This window comes from Branchiostoma floridae, chromosome 14 (assembly GCF_000003815.2).
Source record: "Branchiostoma floridae strain S238N-H82 chromosome 14, Bfl_VNyyK, whole genome shotgun sequence".
NCBI classification, from domain to species: domain Eukaryota; kingdom Metazoa; phylum Chordata; class Leptocardii; order Amphioxiformes; family Branchiostomatidae; genus Branchiostoma; species Branchiostoma floridae.
This window is the reverse complement of record NC_049992.1, coordinates 14,529,120-14,546,605: the sequence shown is the minus strand read 5'-3', so window position 1 is coordinate 14,546,605 and position 17,486 is coordinate 14,529,120. Positions and strand designations below refer to the sequence as shown.

Here is a 17,486-nt window from a genome sequence, read left to right as displayed (position 1 = left end):
AAAATACCCATTATACTTTATCTCTGAAATTCGTTGAGTAATCTTTTGAACCCCGCAGTGCCGTACCGGTGCCCCAAGTGCAGTGAGATACACCTTAACAATACTGCCTTTACCACACAAATGTGCTTACCTGGTTAAAGAGGTTGAATCTATTGATGTAGTTTTTGTGCAGAATGATCTTGATAAACTGTCCATAGCAGTCCACATGAACAGACTTCAGTTCCCGTGCCCTGTACCCAGTTTTTTCGTTGTCGGATAGAGACACATAACTGTGCATGGCAAAGAAAATCATTATTAGAAAATCACAATGATTGTAGACCATGCAGAAGACTACAACTATACAACTTCAACTTCCCACCATATAATGGCATTGCACAATTTAAACTGGTCTACCCTCAACTACACATATATGTATGTACCCAACCATTACCTAAAAGGGTATTGTATCATGATATATCAAATTCAAATAATGAATAAAGCTTCAATTTTATGATTACAACCCTTAAAAATCTTCAATTTTTTTTTTCAATTTTACTTTTCCTCTGATATTTTTTGGTAAGAATGTAAAAAAGTACCAGTCCTGGCATAACCATAGGTGGTAGGCCATCAAGTTTTTGTTGAAATCAGTATTAGTTTGCTGTAATAAAAATCCTACTCTAATGAACTCAAAGTGTGTAGTCCTTCCACCATGGGATTCCCGCGAATCATACACTGTCTGTACTCGGTCCACTGAAACATTCCCGAGAATCGTCATACACTTACACACACCGTGCACTCGGTCCACGAAAAGATTCCCGAGAATCGTACACTTACACACACTGCGTACTCGTCCACGGAAAGATTCCCGAGAATCGTACATTTACACACACTGTGTACTTGGTCCACGGAAAGATTCCCGAGAATCGTACACTTAGCGGTTACACGAACTGTCGATTCCAAAGAATCGAACAGTTGCCGAAATCACCCGAAGTTTGCCGAACACCGACTTCCGAACGCTTTGGTGTTAGGAACAATAATGAATAGGTAGGAAACGCCGTTTCAAAACCCCTTGTTTTCGGCGAAAGGCAACAATGAAATAAAACACGTTGACACTACTTATTATCTATGTGTTACTTACTAGCCATGTAACATTACTTGGGACTCAACACCTAATAATAAAGAAGATATGCAGCATTTTGTAAAGTCCGATTTCCGGGGAACAGCGTTACCAGCAGTACCATATCTGGCCGCTAGAGTCGCTGCTGCACAAGACTATTACATCATTGCTAGCCAATCAGAGAGACGCGAGACTCAGATTTCCCGCCAAAGTTTCAGTGAACCAAGTACACACCGCGTGTTTTATAGTGTAATAGTGTAGTGTATGATTCTCGGGAATCTTTTAGTGGACTGAGTACACAGTGATGTCAATGATTCTCGGAATTCTTTCAGAGAGAGTGTGTCAATGTATGATTTTGGGGACTATTTGAGAGGACCGAGTACATTGAGTGTGTGGTAGTCAGTGTATGATTCTCAGGAATCTCTGTGGAACGAGTACACACTGTTTGAGTTCATAAAGTCTGATTTTAGTACGACAAAGTACATGTAATACTGATTTCAACAAATACTCGATGGCCTATCGCCTTTGGTCAAACCAGCCACGTTGAAAACTATTCTCATGTAAAAGCCGAGAAGTCCCAGATCCACCATAGAACCGTGGTTCTAACTCACTTTTCCTGCTGGTCACCCCTATTGGTAACGCTCTTGCCGGGTAGCATTTCCTACCCAGTCATTTATATGTAGTTAGTGAAGTTAGCCCTCTTGGCGGTTCATCGGTTCGAGCAGGGCTTCGCGAACGCGTTCGAGCAAACTGCGAAACTGTTCTACTCCCGTCGGCCTTTGCATGAACTATCCCGTAATCTAAATTTAGAATAGAACGACACAGCAAACGGAGCTCGGAGTACACAGTGCGTCTTTCAAGCTCAGCATCTTGTTTACTATTTGATTTAATGGACTGAGTACACAGTATGGTATTACTGTATGCAGTGTATGTTGAGTTTATACGTACAAAGATAGCAACAGCGATTTCAACAAAAACTCGATGGCCTATCGCCCATGATGTAGTTAGTGAAGTTAGGGTTAGCCCCAGCCGTTGGCGGTTCATCGGTTCGAGCAGGGCTTCGCGAACGCGTTCGAGCAAAGTGCAAAACTGTTCTACTCCCGTCGGCCTTTGTGTGAACTATCCCCGTGATCTACAACAACGCAGCAAACGGAGCTCAGTGTACACAGTTCGTCTTTCAAGCTCAGCATTTTGTTTATTATTTGATTCAATGGACTGAGTACACAATGCGGTAGTACTGTGTACAGTGTGTGTTGAGTATATACGTACAAAGATAGCAACAGCGATTTCGACAAAAACTCGATGGCCTGTCGCCCATGGCATAACTTGCAAATCAGGTCCATTTCTGTATTTTCTGATTAATTTGTATCTTACATTCTATCTGCAGGTTTCTAATGCTGTGGTATTCTACAGCTAATATTTTGTGATCCTGGTACTCTTATCAGCACCAGTGCAACAAACTTGTCAAAACATACCATTAAAGGTACTTCTAATCACCTGCTTGAGATAAGTGGGTTTCTTAGCAACACAACAGGAAAACACCTGAATCACTAAATGTAGTACATACCAATGGTATACATGGAGTCAGCCTTGTTCACTGTAGTCCGCTCCCGAAGGTCTAAAGCAAACAAGGCTGGCTAAAAGTATGTACGAAACACTAACACATTATCAACTTACCCTAATCTACTAAAGTTGTTCCCATGTAACGCTCCTAATGAATCTCTGTTGCCTTCACCTACAAAGAACTCCACTTTGGTTGCTGTAGAATCAAGAAAACAATGACATTTCATCAGTGCAAAAGTACTGTTGGATACATTAGGAATATGTTGAAATATGATGACCTTTAGCTCAGAAATTCACGTTTACTATTCATCAAGGTTCAAAATGCTTTTTCGAGGTGGAGATTGGTCACACAGCCACTCGCACGACACTCATACTCTCCACCTCAAAACTAGGTAGCACACAACCTGAGTTGGAAACTAGGTTCAGCCAAAGAAAATATGGTTGTTAGGTGCAACTGGGCAACTGGGTATTTTGAAATGCTACTAGATACTAGTAGTAGTAGGTCATATGCAAAATTATATTTTGAAGTATATCTAGTGTACTATATTTTGTGTGCACACAATGTTCAGTGAGTCAAAATAGATGTTAGGAACATGCATCTTCTTACCACAAAAGAGATTTGAAGGGAAAGCTGAAGTTCTTTGAAGACAGTCTCACATTGCAAAAGCACTCAATGTACATATCATTAGACAATTTTGTTAAAATTTATTAATCACCTATCAAGTACTGGTGTGACAGCAGCTGAAGCTTCCTTATTCTGACCCGTTCATTCAGCTTTAGAACCAACTCTTGGGGATACAAACAGAACCTGGCAAGAGAGAAACAAAACTCAGAAATTAAGTAAACTGCAAGTCAGTACACAAAATATTCCGATATAATTTTTGAGAGTGTGACGTCATGTTGTATGCCTTTTATTGTCTTAAGTCATATTGTCTGCTAAATCAGAACTGCATGCAAAGTTATCCAGCACATTACAATAATAAAAATGATAATTTAACGGTTCTTTATGGACGTCAATGTGCAGATATTGGCATACTGGGCAACAAGTCCATAGTGTTTTTTTTTGCATACATTTATACACATTAGCTAAAGAGGCTCAGTGGGCGTCACTCCACCATAAGGGAAAGTCGTGTAAAATCCCTTTCCAAGGTCACAACATAAGGGCAGGGTGGTTATCGAACTCATGTCTTCTTGACTCCAAGCCCAACCAAATCAACGGTAAAATTTTAAAAAATAGAAATTGGAAAAAAGAGAGTTGTACTTGAAGATGCCTTACCTGGAACTGACCCAACCATTGACCGTAGGTGCATGGGTCTCCAGTTCTTTAGCGCTAAATCCGTCATCTTGACTGGCGGCCTGGATGACTTTAAACGGCACTTTGGTTGGCATTGTCTTTTTTTCTTTTTATCGAAGTTTTCACCTAGTGCAAAAGAAGGAATAGATTAGTTAAGAATTAACGACCCACATTTTATTCACATAATTTTTACAAGTGTATTGACTTATTTCATTGTCAATGAATACAAATAAAAAATGTTCCCTTACTGGCATTAGTTCTATTATCAAATTTCAAGTGTCACAAAATCCATATCGCTACCTCTCCGTATGACTCATCAAGTTTGAAAGGACCCATGACATCATTGTTTTGATCTTATTCCAAGAGTAGACAAATGATTCGGACATTTTAGAGTACTAGTATCCAATGCACAAATTATCTGTCGAATATTGTACAGGTGTCCTTTGGCCAAAGTTTGGGAACTGTTTAGTTGATATCATTGGGTATAAGCACAGAAAATAAGCGATTTCTTTCTCTTTGGTTGATTTTATAATATATCTAATATTAAGAATCGCTACAAAGAATATTGCAAGATGAACTTTGTGAATTCTTTAACTCGTTAAAATATGTCACGTTATGAAGATCAGTATGTATAGTTTTAAATACTAGTATTATGATGACATGATGATAAGTCAAGCTAGAAAATTATGTGATAAAAGAGACAACGTTCGACCGAACAAAAGCTTACGTCAGTGGAGAACTGAGACAGAGTAGTAATGTGTAATAGCTGAAATTAGAAAGATTCATCCCATGCGAATGAGATCGTCCGTAACTATGTCACAAGTTCATGCCCCTAGGCTATATCATATTTTCGCGCTCAGAACTTACTGGATAAAATCGGTGTATCAACTCCGAATCCTTTCTTTCGGCATAATTTCGGTCAAACTTCCAGCCTAGAATCGACGTCCTTTCTTACTGTTAAAGAAAACCACGAATCGACGTGCAAAAAGAGTTCATTTCTCCGCCAGAATCCCAAGGTAAACGGACAACAACAATCCCCTGACGACTCGCACGAAAAATATTTCAAACATCACCAAACACGCATGTGCAGTGACCTACCGTGACCTTTGTGAAACCTCGCGAGAACCACAAAACGCGAGATCTCGTGTGAACTTCTACTAAAATCTCGTGAGAACTCGCCAACACGAGATTTGCTGCAACCTGAAGAAGTCAATGACCTCTGGTGTCCTTGATGACTTCAGCTTTTCTTAAGCGTCCCCTGCGCAGCTGGCCAGATTTGTGAACAACTAAAGTCTCCTGAAAGCCTTAAGGTCTTCGTGGACCTTGTGTGTGTATATTAGAACAAGTGGTGTTTCAGCTAAGCTAGGAAGTAGAGCTGTAACTGCCACTTCCGGTTGGCTTTATCCTCGAAGCGTCGTCCAGTCTGTGAGTATGGGCTCCAAGCCGTTCAAAATACGTTCCGCGGACGATAGCCAGAAGTATGGAGTGGCAGCACAGGATCTCAATGATCTGATTGCCAAGGGATGCAAAGTGCTGAAGGTTGGTGCCTTTTTTCACTAAAGGTTTTTACAGTGATACGTACCGACCTGTGCAAACAGCTGACCTAGTAGTACAGGTCATCAACCCTAACTCAGTTTGAGCGCGAGCAAGTGTTCTACTGTAGTCAGTATGAAGATATGATTTGAGAAACGCAAAGGAAATTATAGCCTGTCTTTGAACGTTAAAACCTACATTATAGTGCGTGGACGCATGGTAAAAGTGGTAGTGACTGTAGTTTTGTTCAAATCGCCTAGAAATGTATGTACATAACGTTATATTTAATAAGGACATAATAATAATAATATGTTCATCATTTGATTATTTGAACATGAATGAACATGTACATAGCTTTGATGTTAGTACCATAAGAGGCCACTTCTGAGAACAAAGGAATACGTTGCATCAATTTAGTGGATCAGACTATTTTGTCATCAAAAAATTTGATGCATGGATACACAAACCATATTTTATTCATTGTTGTCCAGGTTGTGACAAGTACAATACACCATGGACACTAGGCAGGATGCGACCATCACACTATAGTACACAATGAAGGTGTATGTGGATGGTGTTGATTTATGCACATGCATACAGTAAAGGATTTACTGTCTTTTATCTGAAATCACACATTACAGGTACCAATTAAGGGCTGCAAAATCTGCCTGCAGCAAGATGGAACTCTCATCAACAGCCGGGAATTTTTCCAAGCGCTCCCTCCCCTCTCTGTCTTGGTGTTCCTCAGAAAAGGAGAGAAGTGGACTGGAGATGACTGTATGTATTCTTACGAATGTATCTATTGTTTTGTGTCACTTTATCTGTTGTTTAACAACAAAAAGAGTGTTACTGTTACTAGTACAATGTACAATGTGTTATGTTTCTTAAAAAGTCAGGGTTCTCGCCAGTTGGGCATTTCTGGGCAGTATTAGTGTATACATGTATTTGTAGATTTTATCCCCTACACTGTAATTGTGTAAATGCTGTCAACCAGCATAGGGGGCTTTTCTTTTGTTTTATATCAAAGGTAAGAAATGTTGGCTTTATTCTATTAAATTTGGCCCCCGCCCCCAAATCCAGGAAATAGTACTTGGTACTAGTGTTTCTGAGGGTTATGAATGTAGAAAATTCTCAGGAGGATAGCCCCAGACCCCGCAACAACCCCACCCCACCCATGTGGCTTTGCCTTGCTAAAGATAGCCCCTATGCTGTAAAAAAATCCTGGTGTAAACTCTGAAAGTGTAGTGCAAATGGTGGCAGATGAATGTGCCTGTTGGCCTCTGCAGTCAGACAGTGTGTGTGGCTGATATACATGTATATCACCCTGCAATGGATAACTGCACCGCCTTTCACAATTATGGTAGGAGAGGCCTAGACTGACATTAATCCTTTGAGTGTATAAGTATAAGTTTCATTGTGATGTTTTACCTTCTTCCTGCTTGTAGATGGGAAGATGATCAAGACTTTGCTAGAAGCCCCTGAAGATCCTGTGAGGAGACAGCAGTTAACTGAGAATCTTGAGGACATGATTGCCAAGGAGTCCTCCCCAGAAAGAGTCCACGCCCTCAACTTGTACCTGCAGAGTATTCCAGACAACATTGATGCAGAAACTCGGGAGGAAGACCCAGACTGGTTTGAAGGTACAAAATGTACCGCTGTGTTTTTGACTGAACTAAGAAGCCATGCACATATGGGCTTTAGCCTGTTTGAAATGTAAATTGTGTACATTGTAATTAGATGTTACTGTAAATGCATTTAGGTTCGCGGGGATTTAATTTCGTGGTAGCGGGAAAAGGGACTTTTCGCGGTGGATTTAAGTTCGCGGTAACACCATAGACTGCAGTCTAATATAGAAAAATGTTCGCGGTGGTTTTAAGTTTGTGGTAAAGTGGTCACCGCAAAAACCGCAAACAATAATCCACCGCGAACATTTCTGCATTTACAGTATTATTTTTGTTGAATCAGTCACTTCAACTGGACAAGTTACATACATGCTTCTGGTAACATTTACTGTAAGACAAATGTCACTGTTATTTACAGTCTAAGTGCCAATAATCGTTATTAGTAACTGCTGGATGTATTTTTTCGCTTGCTAACAAAAGGATTACGGTACATTGTTCCATGTAATAGCAGCTAGTAATTTTTCTGTATATTTCCCTTATTTTCTCTCATAACATCATATTTGAATTTTGATTCTTCCTCAGGTCTAGACAAGAGATATAAAACCAAAAGCCAAGTGATGGCATATAGTGCACAGGGGAGGATAAGAGGCTACTTTTCAACGGTGAATACATCTTTGTTTGTCTTACATGCACTAGTTACAACTTTACAAGTTAGTTGAGTTTTTTTTTTAATGTAGATTTTGAATCTACCTCAACATTGATCAAATTGCAGGGCTCGAATTCCTTTTTTCTGTCTACCTGCACTGGTTCAGGTAACTTTTGAAATTACCTGCACCATTCAAACATACCCCAAAAGTGGGTAAAACAACCTTTTTAACTATCAGAGACATTGTCAAACATGATATACGTCCATCCTTAGATGCAAGTAGTTGGTTGGTCTGTGAAAGTGTTAATTCGTCTACTGATTTATGTTTGTTCTGCAATTTACAAAAAAAACAATAAATTTTTTAGGGCCTCAGCTTCAAATTCCATCTATCCATTGATGTTTGCCCTACCACTTATTAGACTAGTTTTAGAATCCATGTTTTAGAAACCATGTGTACTGCATTACTACCTTTTGTATCTATATGCCTGTACTTAGCCCGATAGGGCATGAATGTGCAATAAAGGCTATTATTATTATTATTAGTCCAACTGTCCCTTTGTGTCTTTCCAGACAAAGGAATTCATTTCCAACCTTGAGGATCCTGTAACAAAGTTAATTCTCAAGAGAGTGCTAGAAAGCTTCCGACCCCGCCTGAAGAATAACGGCTACCACGGCGACTACTTCAGACGGACGGCGAAACCCAAGAAGCGCCTGTGCACGCAGGCCGGTTGGTTTGTCTGCCATGGCCCGTACAACACAAAAACCTGTCAGGAGAAACACATGATCAACCCTTACAGCAGCAGACAGAAGAGGGCAGCCTTCAGTACTTGGAACCTGGACCACAGGTAAGGGTTGGTCCCAAGGAGGTTATAGGTACTGTCCCAGAATTCCTCTATACACACTCCACAATACACATCCCAAATGGCTGACTGTGGCCCACAAGCACCAGTTGCTGTATTTTCAAAGGTAACATGATCAGTCCATATTCCTTTGGGTCATAATCCGCCATTTTTGGTGTGTATTATGGAGTGTGTATTAAGGAATTCTGGGATAGTACCTTTGTCCTCCTTGGGTTGTCTCAGAACAGTCAGCTCTCAGCATCAACATGGGAACATTTCCGAACCACTTTAGGATTTCTTTCAACTAGACTGATTGACCCATAATACAATTCACACAATTATAACACAGATATTGTTTTATGAGATACAGATGAGATAGAGATACATTTAAGTGGATTGGTGAACATAAGTTTTTACTGAAATCGTGATAATCAGTTGGGATGTGTGAGTACAGAAATCGAATGCAACCAACAAAAAAATTAAAAACTAACTAGACAGGTAACATTTGCAAGCAAATACAGAATGTTACCTTCACATGGTCTAGCCTAGCGTTTCTACCAGGAAGGGTAAACTGAAATAGTTGCAGATGTTGACACAGGATAAGACAAGAAGGTACAAATAAATGTTGATAACCTTTTATCTGTAACGTTATACATCTTGAATAATGAACACAACGTCTAATATTGTTCCACACACCCTTGTTGTGTCGCAATTTACTCACTTATTTATGTCATTACCATCCCCAGAAAAATCATTTTTCCAAAGATATGAGCAGAAAGTTTTTAGATTTATTTGGAATGGTAAACCTGAAAAAATTAAACGTAAAGTTATTTACAATACATATGATAAGGGTGGTTTAGGATTGATACATCTACCCACATTCGATCGTACACGCAAAGCTTCTTGGGTTCCGAGAATGTTTTGTCAGCACAACTCAAATCGCAAGCCTCTTTTAGATACTTCTTCTGTGGTATTCAGCAGACATCTTTACCCATTTTTACAACTGTCTTTAGATGATATAACTTCTATGCGACCACTTTGTACCATTAGTCCTTTCTTTAAAGACGTCTTAAAGGCGTGGTTGTCCCTACAATATAAGCCTCCTGAAACATACAAAGATATACAAAATCAAATTATTTGGTGCAACTCGAATATCCTTGTAGAAAGTAAACCTATAGCTTTAGAAACTCCAATGTCATGTGGGATGATTCATATCAATGATATACTAGACCTTGATGGCAAATTATTGTCATATGATGATGTTATTAAAAAATTCGGTAAAGTTATTGGCAGAATGGGATACAATAGTATAGTCTCCGCAATTCCAAATGATTGGAAAAAGGAACTACTTAAACATTCCCCAACCGTAGGTCCAATTATACCATCTGCAGCCCACTACATATGGCTAAAAACATGTCGAATTCATAAAAAGACATATTCGTTCTTCCTACAGAAAAACAATATAGCAATGTCCCCTACGAATATTCAGTCTTATTGGGAAGATGAATTTAATGTACCTCTCCCATGGCATCACATTTTCAAGTTAATTTATAAAACAACGATTTCACCCAGATTAAGAATACTTCAATACAAAATAGTGCATAAAACGTTGGCAACAAGAAAAATGTTGCATCGGTGGAAAATTGCTGATAGTCCATTGTGTGTTCACTGTAAACTTGAAGAAGAAACAATACAACATATTTTCTGGGAATGCCCCAGAGTTCATGAGTTGTGGACAAAAACACAAAAATGGCTAGAATCAATTTTTCTCCAAAAGTATAATTTTGATGCGATGAATGTGATAATGGGAGAGTTTAGGTTAGACCATCCACCAATTTTAAACATGATAATCCTACTTGCCAAAAACTTTATAATGCACAACAACCAGCAACATCTCTCTATGAAGCAATTTATGAATATAATAAAAACCCATGAACATATAGAATACATCATTGCTGTAAGAAAACAAAAGCTGAATTATCATTTAAAAAAATGGGAGACACTTCGCTTAGCTCTGTTTCCTACTGTCCCTTGATTATTCATTTATTATTGTAAACTTGTTTAATTCTGTTGTTTTCATTCATATGTTATCATGATTGTATTTTGTTACAAAAATTAATTTCCTTATGTCCAGCATATTATCTTGTGTTACAGTTTTGTTTACTTTTATCACCTTGTTCAGAATAATTTCTGTATATCGATCTGCGTATTTATTTGTAATAACTACTGGATTTGTATTCATAAGAATTAGTCCATTTACGTTCTTTCTACTTGCTTCTTCATCACAGGATCCGTGGTATTTCCTTTGTATGTATTCTTTGTTTGTCCTTATGCGAAAATAATAAAAAGATAAATAAAAAAAATAAAAAAATATTGTTCCACACAGGGTTTCTCATCATCATCTCATCTCAGTCCCATAGCTACAAGCCACAGGGCAGTCTGTCTGTCCACAAAGGTTCTCCATTTCTGACGGTCGTCAACAGGGTTTACTCGACGACATTTAGCGTGGGGAAGACGGCCGTCTGCGGGAGGGTCAAGGCCTAGGAATTTTTTTCGGCTTGGGGGAGGGCCAGGGAGAAATTACTTGGCTTGCGGGAGAGAGCCATGGAAAAAAAACTGGTTTCCTTTAACAATATGTATTCAAATGTTAAAAAAATAAAGCTTTGAATCACTCGGGAAATTCATAATCTCTGACTTGGTGCAGAACGCGAGCTGCGAAGTTCAGTTGATTACATAAGAATAAGTTAAATTTTGCGCTTTCCGTCATTGTTGACGGACAAACTCGGCTTGTAAGTATAGACAAATTTTGCAAAAATCTCTAGAAATCAGCGGATGTTTGCATACGGTGCTGACTTAGATGATAATTCCTAACGCCCGCCGGCGGCGAGAGAGAAGCGAAAAGCAACTGGTCGAACCCAGTCGGCGCCCCTCCCCCTACTGGTCTGGTCAGTCGCGTCGTGCTAGCGCCGATGTTTTTGTTGTCATTTTCCCGGCCCTGATTAACTGTCAGTTATTGCTACCATAGAAGTAAAAAAAATCTCAAAATATGTGAATTTAAATGTGTAAGGTACTTTCAAAATAGTATCCGGTAAGCCGATCGGACCTCACATGCTTGCGTTCTATATGGGGCCGGGGCCCTACATGAAACGTAACAAATAGGTTTGCTTTTGATTCTTTAATTAACTGCTTATAGAATATGGACCGAATCTACCGGTGTCAGACATGTTGCACCAAATGTAGGCTGACCGTCTATTAAGATGTCGAAGATATTTCCTAAAAGGTAGGCAGAGATTTTCTTGGTGTTGGCGGTGGTGTTTTTTTCGTAATGATTTTCTTAGTCGGACCGTCGCAAACAGTGCATTCAGTCCCTTTCCCCGTGAAAACATCAGCTATATTGTGCTAGATACAGCCTCACGTGAGACAAGAAGTACACACAGTCACAATTTTATTGTCAAAAGGAAGCCAAAATATTATAGAATTGAATTCTCGTTTCTGTCTTCTTGAATTAGACTAACTTTGAAGAGAGCAAAATTAAAACAAGCCTACCAAGTTACGGCACACTGTCTAGCGTAGCACAAAATCGGAAGGTACATTCACAAAAACGTCTCACAGAGTTTGCCGCTTGTACTACGCAGCGCGAAGGGTTCTCCTCAGCATGCTCAGTCACACTTTTACGTTTTCTATAATATACCCAGTGTGAAATCGAAGGCTACACAATCCTATTTATGTCGCAGTAAGAGCGCGGCGCGATCGCCGTCTAGTGGTTACCAACTACTGTAAATCGCACAAATTCATAGAAACAGCTGGTTAGCGTAATCGCTAAAATTGCCACAAATCTATTATATTCGTTCACGTCACGCAGTTGACGGATACTCTCAGAGCTGAAATTGATATGGCTACCCCTGCACACTCCATGTAATCTTCACAGTACGCAGCTCTTCTCCGCTATATGCTTCCTCCGCTATATGCTTCCTGTCAATCTGTGTAAATTCATTCATATTTGAACGGCTCGATCATTTTTTTCAGAGTCCGCAATTCACATTTCATAAATTTCCTTTGATTTTTAGCAAACAATTTTGATTTACGTTTGATGTACGTAGTTTGTTTATGCCCTCATTATCAATACGTGCCGCCCGGCACACTTCGAACCCGTCCGCCTGTCAATCATGCAAACTTCAAGGGGTTAGGTTTCTGCTACACTAAACTTTCGCGTTGACTTTGTGCCTGGGGTTTTGTGCTGTGCCGGCCGCTCCCACCGTGTATAAAGCTGCACGTAGCTTAATTGTAATGTACCCAGACTTCGTTTCCGTGCTCCACTTGCTTGCTGGGGACCAACGCAGCGCTGTGGTAACTTACATGATGAACAACAAGGTGAACGGAATGACCGTGACCTAAGATGGGGCGGGCGTTCCACGCTGCAGTTAATCATGTTTGTTCAATGTCAGTTTAATAGCGAAATAAACTCATCAAGTCCATCGTTTTTGTTTCACATACCTTTATGTCTCAGGCGTAAAACTTTGAGTTTGCATGACGATCGTTATGCATGTTTTTTTTTTATGTAATCGCCGGCAACACGCAGTGACCTTTCATCTAACGTAGTCATGTACATGTGTTTCTTTTTGCTCAAATGTTTTTTTTACTAAAAAATCGGTTAACTAGAACCGTGACACCATTCCGTGTTTCATTTGGATGACAGCTCTATGCATGAACTTGAGTAAACGTTCCTATTGTGTACTGTGGATAAAAACGAACAGGTCTCGCTACATTTTTATGATTATATGTCAGTTTATACTTATAATGTCAGGAAACATCCAAAGAAATCCCCACGTTACCACATACACGTAGTGTTACCACAGTTATTGGCCTGTCTGAGAAAATTGCACTAGTGCTAACTCTCTGAGTGCGTTTGTTCACCAAATTATCGCGCTGAGCACGCAACTCAACCTCGGCTTTTACAGAATAGTGAAAAAAACAGTGGAATAAAAAGACGAGTGCTGGCGCACTATACACACCGTGTGTGTTCTCGATTCTAACGTTACGTATTAACTCAAACACAACATACGGGCCGCCGCCGCCCCGACTCAATCTGAACAATGTTTGGATGGCTCATGGTAAAACTGGCTTGTGCAGGTTGCAAAACCTATAGCTTAAACAAAATCAAGGAAAGTATCGAAACAAATACTTAGAACTGACCTAGACCAAGGAGGTTAAAAATGTCCTTTTTAACCTCCTTGCCTAGACCGAGACACATTTTGATACTTTGGGGGCATTAAATTTCATTCTGCCTGCAATCAATTTCATTCTACATTCCTTGAATTTGATTGCAAAGGGTGCCGATATTCGGCAAAATAAAGTCAAAGCTCTGTGAATTTCTTGATCTCTTATTACTTCTTGGCAAAATGAATTCCACCAAAGGAGGTTAAAAAGGACCTTTTTAACCTCCTTGATTCCACAAATCATTCAGAGGACGCCTTCTGGCTCACTTCAGGCCGTCTAAAGCAAGATGAAGTCATCATTTGACGGGCGGACACTTCCGTGTTGCGTAGCAGCGGTCGTTGACCTCGTTCGAACACCATGTTCCATATCTCCCGGGCGGGTTCCATAGCTACCGGTCGTTGACCTCGGGTCCATGGAACGTAGTTCTAACGTTCTATTGGGGCTCGAAAGTTCGATTTTGTGTTAAAATTGCTAGTTTTTTCACCCTTTTTTGCCCCATAAAATCATTTTTTGGTATCTTTAGGGGACCAAATGACCAAGGTGCAGTGTCTTATGTGCAGACCTACCAGCTTGCTGAATTAAGAGATATTCCAAGGTCTAGTTTCGGAGATATTCATGTTTTTTATTTGTGCGGAAAAGAAGAGGAAGAAGAAACAAAGCAAAAACAGTATGTACCTTCTGTGAAGGTAACATAACTAAACTAACTACCCTGATATTTGTCACTAGGTGGTTGTATATTTAAAGTTGTTGTTTTCCTGACACTATGATAAGATTGAATATTGTTCATGCTTGTGTGGAAACATCATGGTTGAAACATTCCCTTTTTCAAGCTTGTTAATGATATTGGTGAATACAGGCAATTATAGGACTTGCAATACATGTACACATGCTGTTTTCTTCTTAGAATTGAGAAGAGTAGAAGCATCCTTCCCAGCATGCAGCAGGCAGCTATGTCCTGTCCGAAGGGGAAGCAGCTGAACTGGGAGTACTTCTACGAACTCTTGTTCACAACAGACAACCTCAAACTGGTGGAGATTAGCTGTCACAAGAAAGATGCACACAAGGGGTATGACTGTGATGAGAAAAAGTACTATACTGGTAAATAGTAAGGTAGATAGTGCACACATCAGGCTTGTATATTGGCCCCGGTAGCATGGAATTCATGTCTCACACTCACTCACTCACTCCCCGGTTTAACGTCTGTTGTTCCCCATCCTGTGGGGGTTGGACGTGCTTGCACGTTGATGAGGGGTCCTGATGGCATCTCGCCAGCATCCTCTGTCACTTGGGTTGATACTGTGTAGGTTGAGAAAGTCTAGGTCTGTTTTCATTAATTACTTTTTACTTAAATGCAGAAATCTGAGCAATGTATTTTTAGGGATTTATTAGTAGAACACACAAACACCTATGTATGTACACATTGAATGTGTTAGTATTATATGTACTACATGTATCTTTGTAAATGTTATACTTCATGAAGAGTCAGTGTCAAGGTTCCTTGCCTGTGATACATTTTACTTTTACTTATGTACAAGTTTATTTTATTAGTGATAAAGTGGTTTGAATGCTATGCTATTTTTATTTTCTACTGTGTAGCCTTTCTATATTTTTTAGGACAGTTTTCAGAGCGGGAAAAATTGCTATGGGCTAATGGTTGATTAAGATGCAATGTATCTACATGTATTACTTCTCTGTGGTGAAATGATGAATTCAAATGTAAAAGTGCTACAAACAGTCAGTTAAGAATGTGTTTTGATGCTTTTTATAGAGACTACATCTTTGATAAATCTGCTGGCACAAGACAAATTATGTAATAAGACAAACAGTATGGGTGCCTAAGCATTTGAACAAATTTTATGAAATTTGGACAGATTTTATCTAAAAAAAGGAATGAATCACAAAAACATACAAAGCTTATGTGACATGCACAAATCACTGTAACTCACAGGAATTTTATGGGACAAGCTGTTTTGAAAGACGTTTTGAATCGGTGTAAAAAAACACAAGCCAGTTTGCTCCTTTTATGTTTAATTTTGGCGCATCTTACCATATTTTCGTGTCATCACAGCTTGACAACGCCAATTTTGAATACCCCGCTTAATTTTGTCATTGACATATTAGGCAGTATTGGATGGTTTGCATAAAAAGACATGTAAAGCACATATTATAATTCGTACGGTTTTACATAGTGATATGTGCATACTTCATAAGATTTGTACGAATTTTGTAAAATCTGAACAAATGCTTAGGCAACCCTGAACACAAGTTGTAGAATTTGTCTGTCATGAGGAATTGCTTGTATTTTTGCTAGTGTTTCAAAGAAATATTGGTGCAATTGATGTACCCCGGTGATTGTTTTTGACAAATTCTTAGTTGAGTATTGAAGCTCTATACTTATTAGGTAGGTAAGGAAATGAAGTTAGGACATGTAATTTCAGCAAATTTACTAAAATTCTTGGCCATATTTTAAGATTTTACAATTGTATGATGGATTCTTAACGAATTCTGCTACCTTACATGATCTTTGAAATTACTTTAAATACCACAAATATCAAACCTATACAGTACAATCATGAGCGCACATTTAGCATGTACCTCATATGGCTAGATGTACCTCAAATATGATAGATTAAAAAGTTAAATGAAAGTGTTTAGTGCAAAAAAGAAAAATTGCTAATGATAACAGCCCCCTTTTCTTCAGATTTGCTAGTATACCTCCTTTCGATTGACGTACCTTAACTTCTTACAACAGATGCTTCAGTTACTGTAAATGCATTTAAGTTTGCAGTAGCGGGAAAACTAACTTTTCCAGTAACAATCTAATACTATAATAGAAAAATTTTCGTGGTGGTTTTAGGTTCACGGTGAAGCGAAAACCGCGAACAGTGATCCATCGCGAACATTTCTGCATTGACAGCATTCCCTTTTTCCTCTGCTTCTTGCTTGCTCTTGTATAAGGTTTGTCCCAGCTACATTTTGTGTGGAGTAACTGAATGTATTATGCTTAACAGGCAGAAAATATACAGTACATGTAGTTGCATACATGTATTGATGTAAATCATGGATTAGCCATACAGCATTACAGGTACGAAGTCTTGGCCGAGAGACTTTGAAAATTGTAATGGCGAATTTTAATATGTCAAACTATTTGGGGTAAAGATATTGCTGTACATTTTTTTAGTATGGAAGCTTTACTTCCACAAAGGGTGGTACCAAGTAACAATGCTAACAAAACCTACACGTAGTACTAACTTTGAACTATTGTAGCTACTTTTTTTCAATTATAAACTGAGCCAAGAAATGGTAAATGTCTTGTGTGGTTAATTCTTGTATTGTGTGTATGAAAATGTTCTGTGTGTAGTGGCTGGGAGACTGAGTGTCATAATTCTTAGGATTGAATTGTATAAAACATACAAAACAGGGTAATTGTAATTAGGCCATGTTGATTTGATTATATGCAAGCATGCGAATAAAAAAAAAAGCCTTCATTATGAAATCATTGGCCAGGAAGGTTGAACAAATGACTGAACACACAGAACATGGCATACCAAACCATAGATTCGTCATTTTTGTTCTTCCACATCTTTGACCTTGGAATATTCTATAACATTAGTAGAAGTTTTTCGATATTTGTTTTTGCATTCCACGGCATATATTTGCTTATTTTGGGGCTGCT

General features: G+C 39.0%; 2 protein-coding genes across 9 annotated transcripts in view; one reads left to right on the top strand and one right to left on the bottom strand.

Annotated features, from left to right (window-relative positions):
* The window catches only part of LOC118430987 (centrosomal protein of 104 kDa-like), a 26,112-nt gene extending 21,091 nt beyond the window's left edge, over window positions 1-5,021 (bottom strand). For 4 of the 7 annotated variants that reach the window (XM_035842025.1, XM_035842027.1, XM_035842026.1 and 1 more), the window contains exons 1-5: window positions 4,821-5,020; window positions 3,936-4,079; window positions 3,376-3,467; window positions 2,774-2,855; window positions 131-269 (exon numbers count right to left, since the gene is read on the bottom strand). In XM_035842025.1, the coding sequence (XP_035697918.1) occupies window positions 131-269; window positions 2,774-2,855; window positions 3,376-3,467; window positions 3,936-4,048 (426 nt within the window). In that variant the 5' untranslated portion in view covers window positions 4,049-4,079; window positions 4,821-5,020. Of the gene's footprint in view, window positions 1-130; window positions 270-2,773; window positions 2,856-3,375; window positions 3,468-3,935; window positions 4,080-4,820 lie in introns of all 7 variants that reach the window. The other 3 variants (XM_035842021.1, XM_035842023.1, XM_035842028.1) reach the window with 2 other exon arrangements.
* Window positions 5,022-5,152: 131 nt separating this feature from the next.
* LOC118430989 (DNA fragmentation factor subunit beta-like) lies at window positions 5,153-16,375 on the top strand. Of its 2 annotated transcripts, XR_004832914.1 has the most exons (7): window positions 5,153-5,492; window positions 6,128-6,263; window positions 6,932-7,126; window positions 7,691-7,770; window positions 8,325-8,599; window positions 14,715-14,974; window positions 15,130-16,375. XR_004832914.1 is itself a non-coding variant. In XM_035842031.1 (6 exons), the coding sequence occupies exons 1-6, from the start codon at window positions 5,385-5,387 to the stop codon at window positions 14,914-14,916; spliced, it is 996 nt and encodes a 331-aa protein (XP_035697924.1). In that variant the 5' UTR covers window positions 5,153-5,384; the 3' UTR covers window positions 14,917-16,375. The 2 variants fall into 2 exon arrangements, 1 of the variants encoding a protein (XP_035697924.1); XM_035842031.1 differs by having other exon boundaries at window positions 14,715-16,375.
* Window positions 16,376-17,486: the final 1,111 nt, after the last annotated feature.

What these genes read in the sequence shown, in the direction of transcription:
- LOC118430989 (XM_035842031.1), top strand. Translation starts at nt 5,385, where the DNA reads ATGGGCTCCAAGCCGTTCAAAATACGTTCCGCGGACGATAGCCAGAAG. An exon ending in AGGGATGCAAAGTGCTGAAG is followed by an intron (nt 5,493 to 6,127) that starts GTTGGTGCCTTT and finishes CACACATTACAG; the next exon opens with GTACCAATTAAGGGCTGCAA. An exon ending in GAAGTGGACTGGAGATGACT is followed by an intron (nt 6,264 to 6,931) that starts GTATGTATTCTT and finishes TCCTGCTTGTAG; the next exon opens with ATGGGAAGATGATCAAGACT.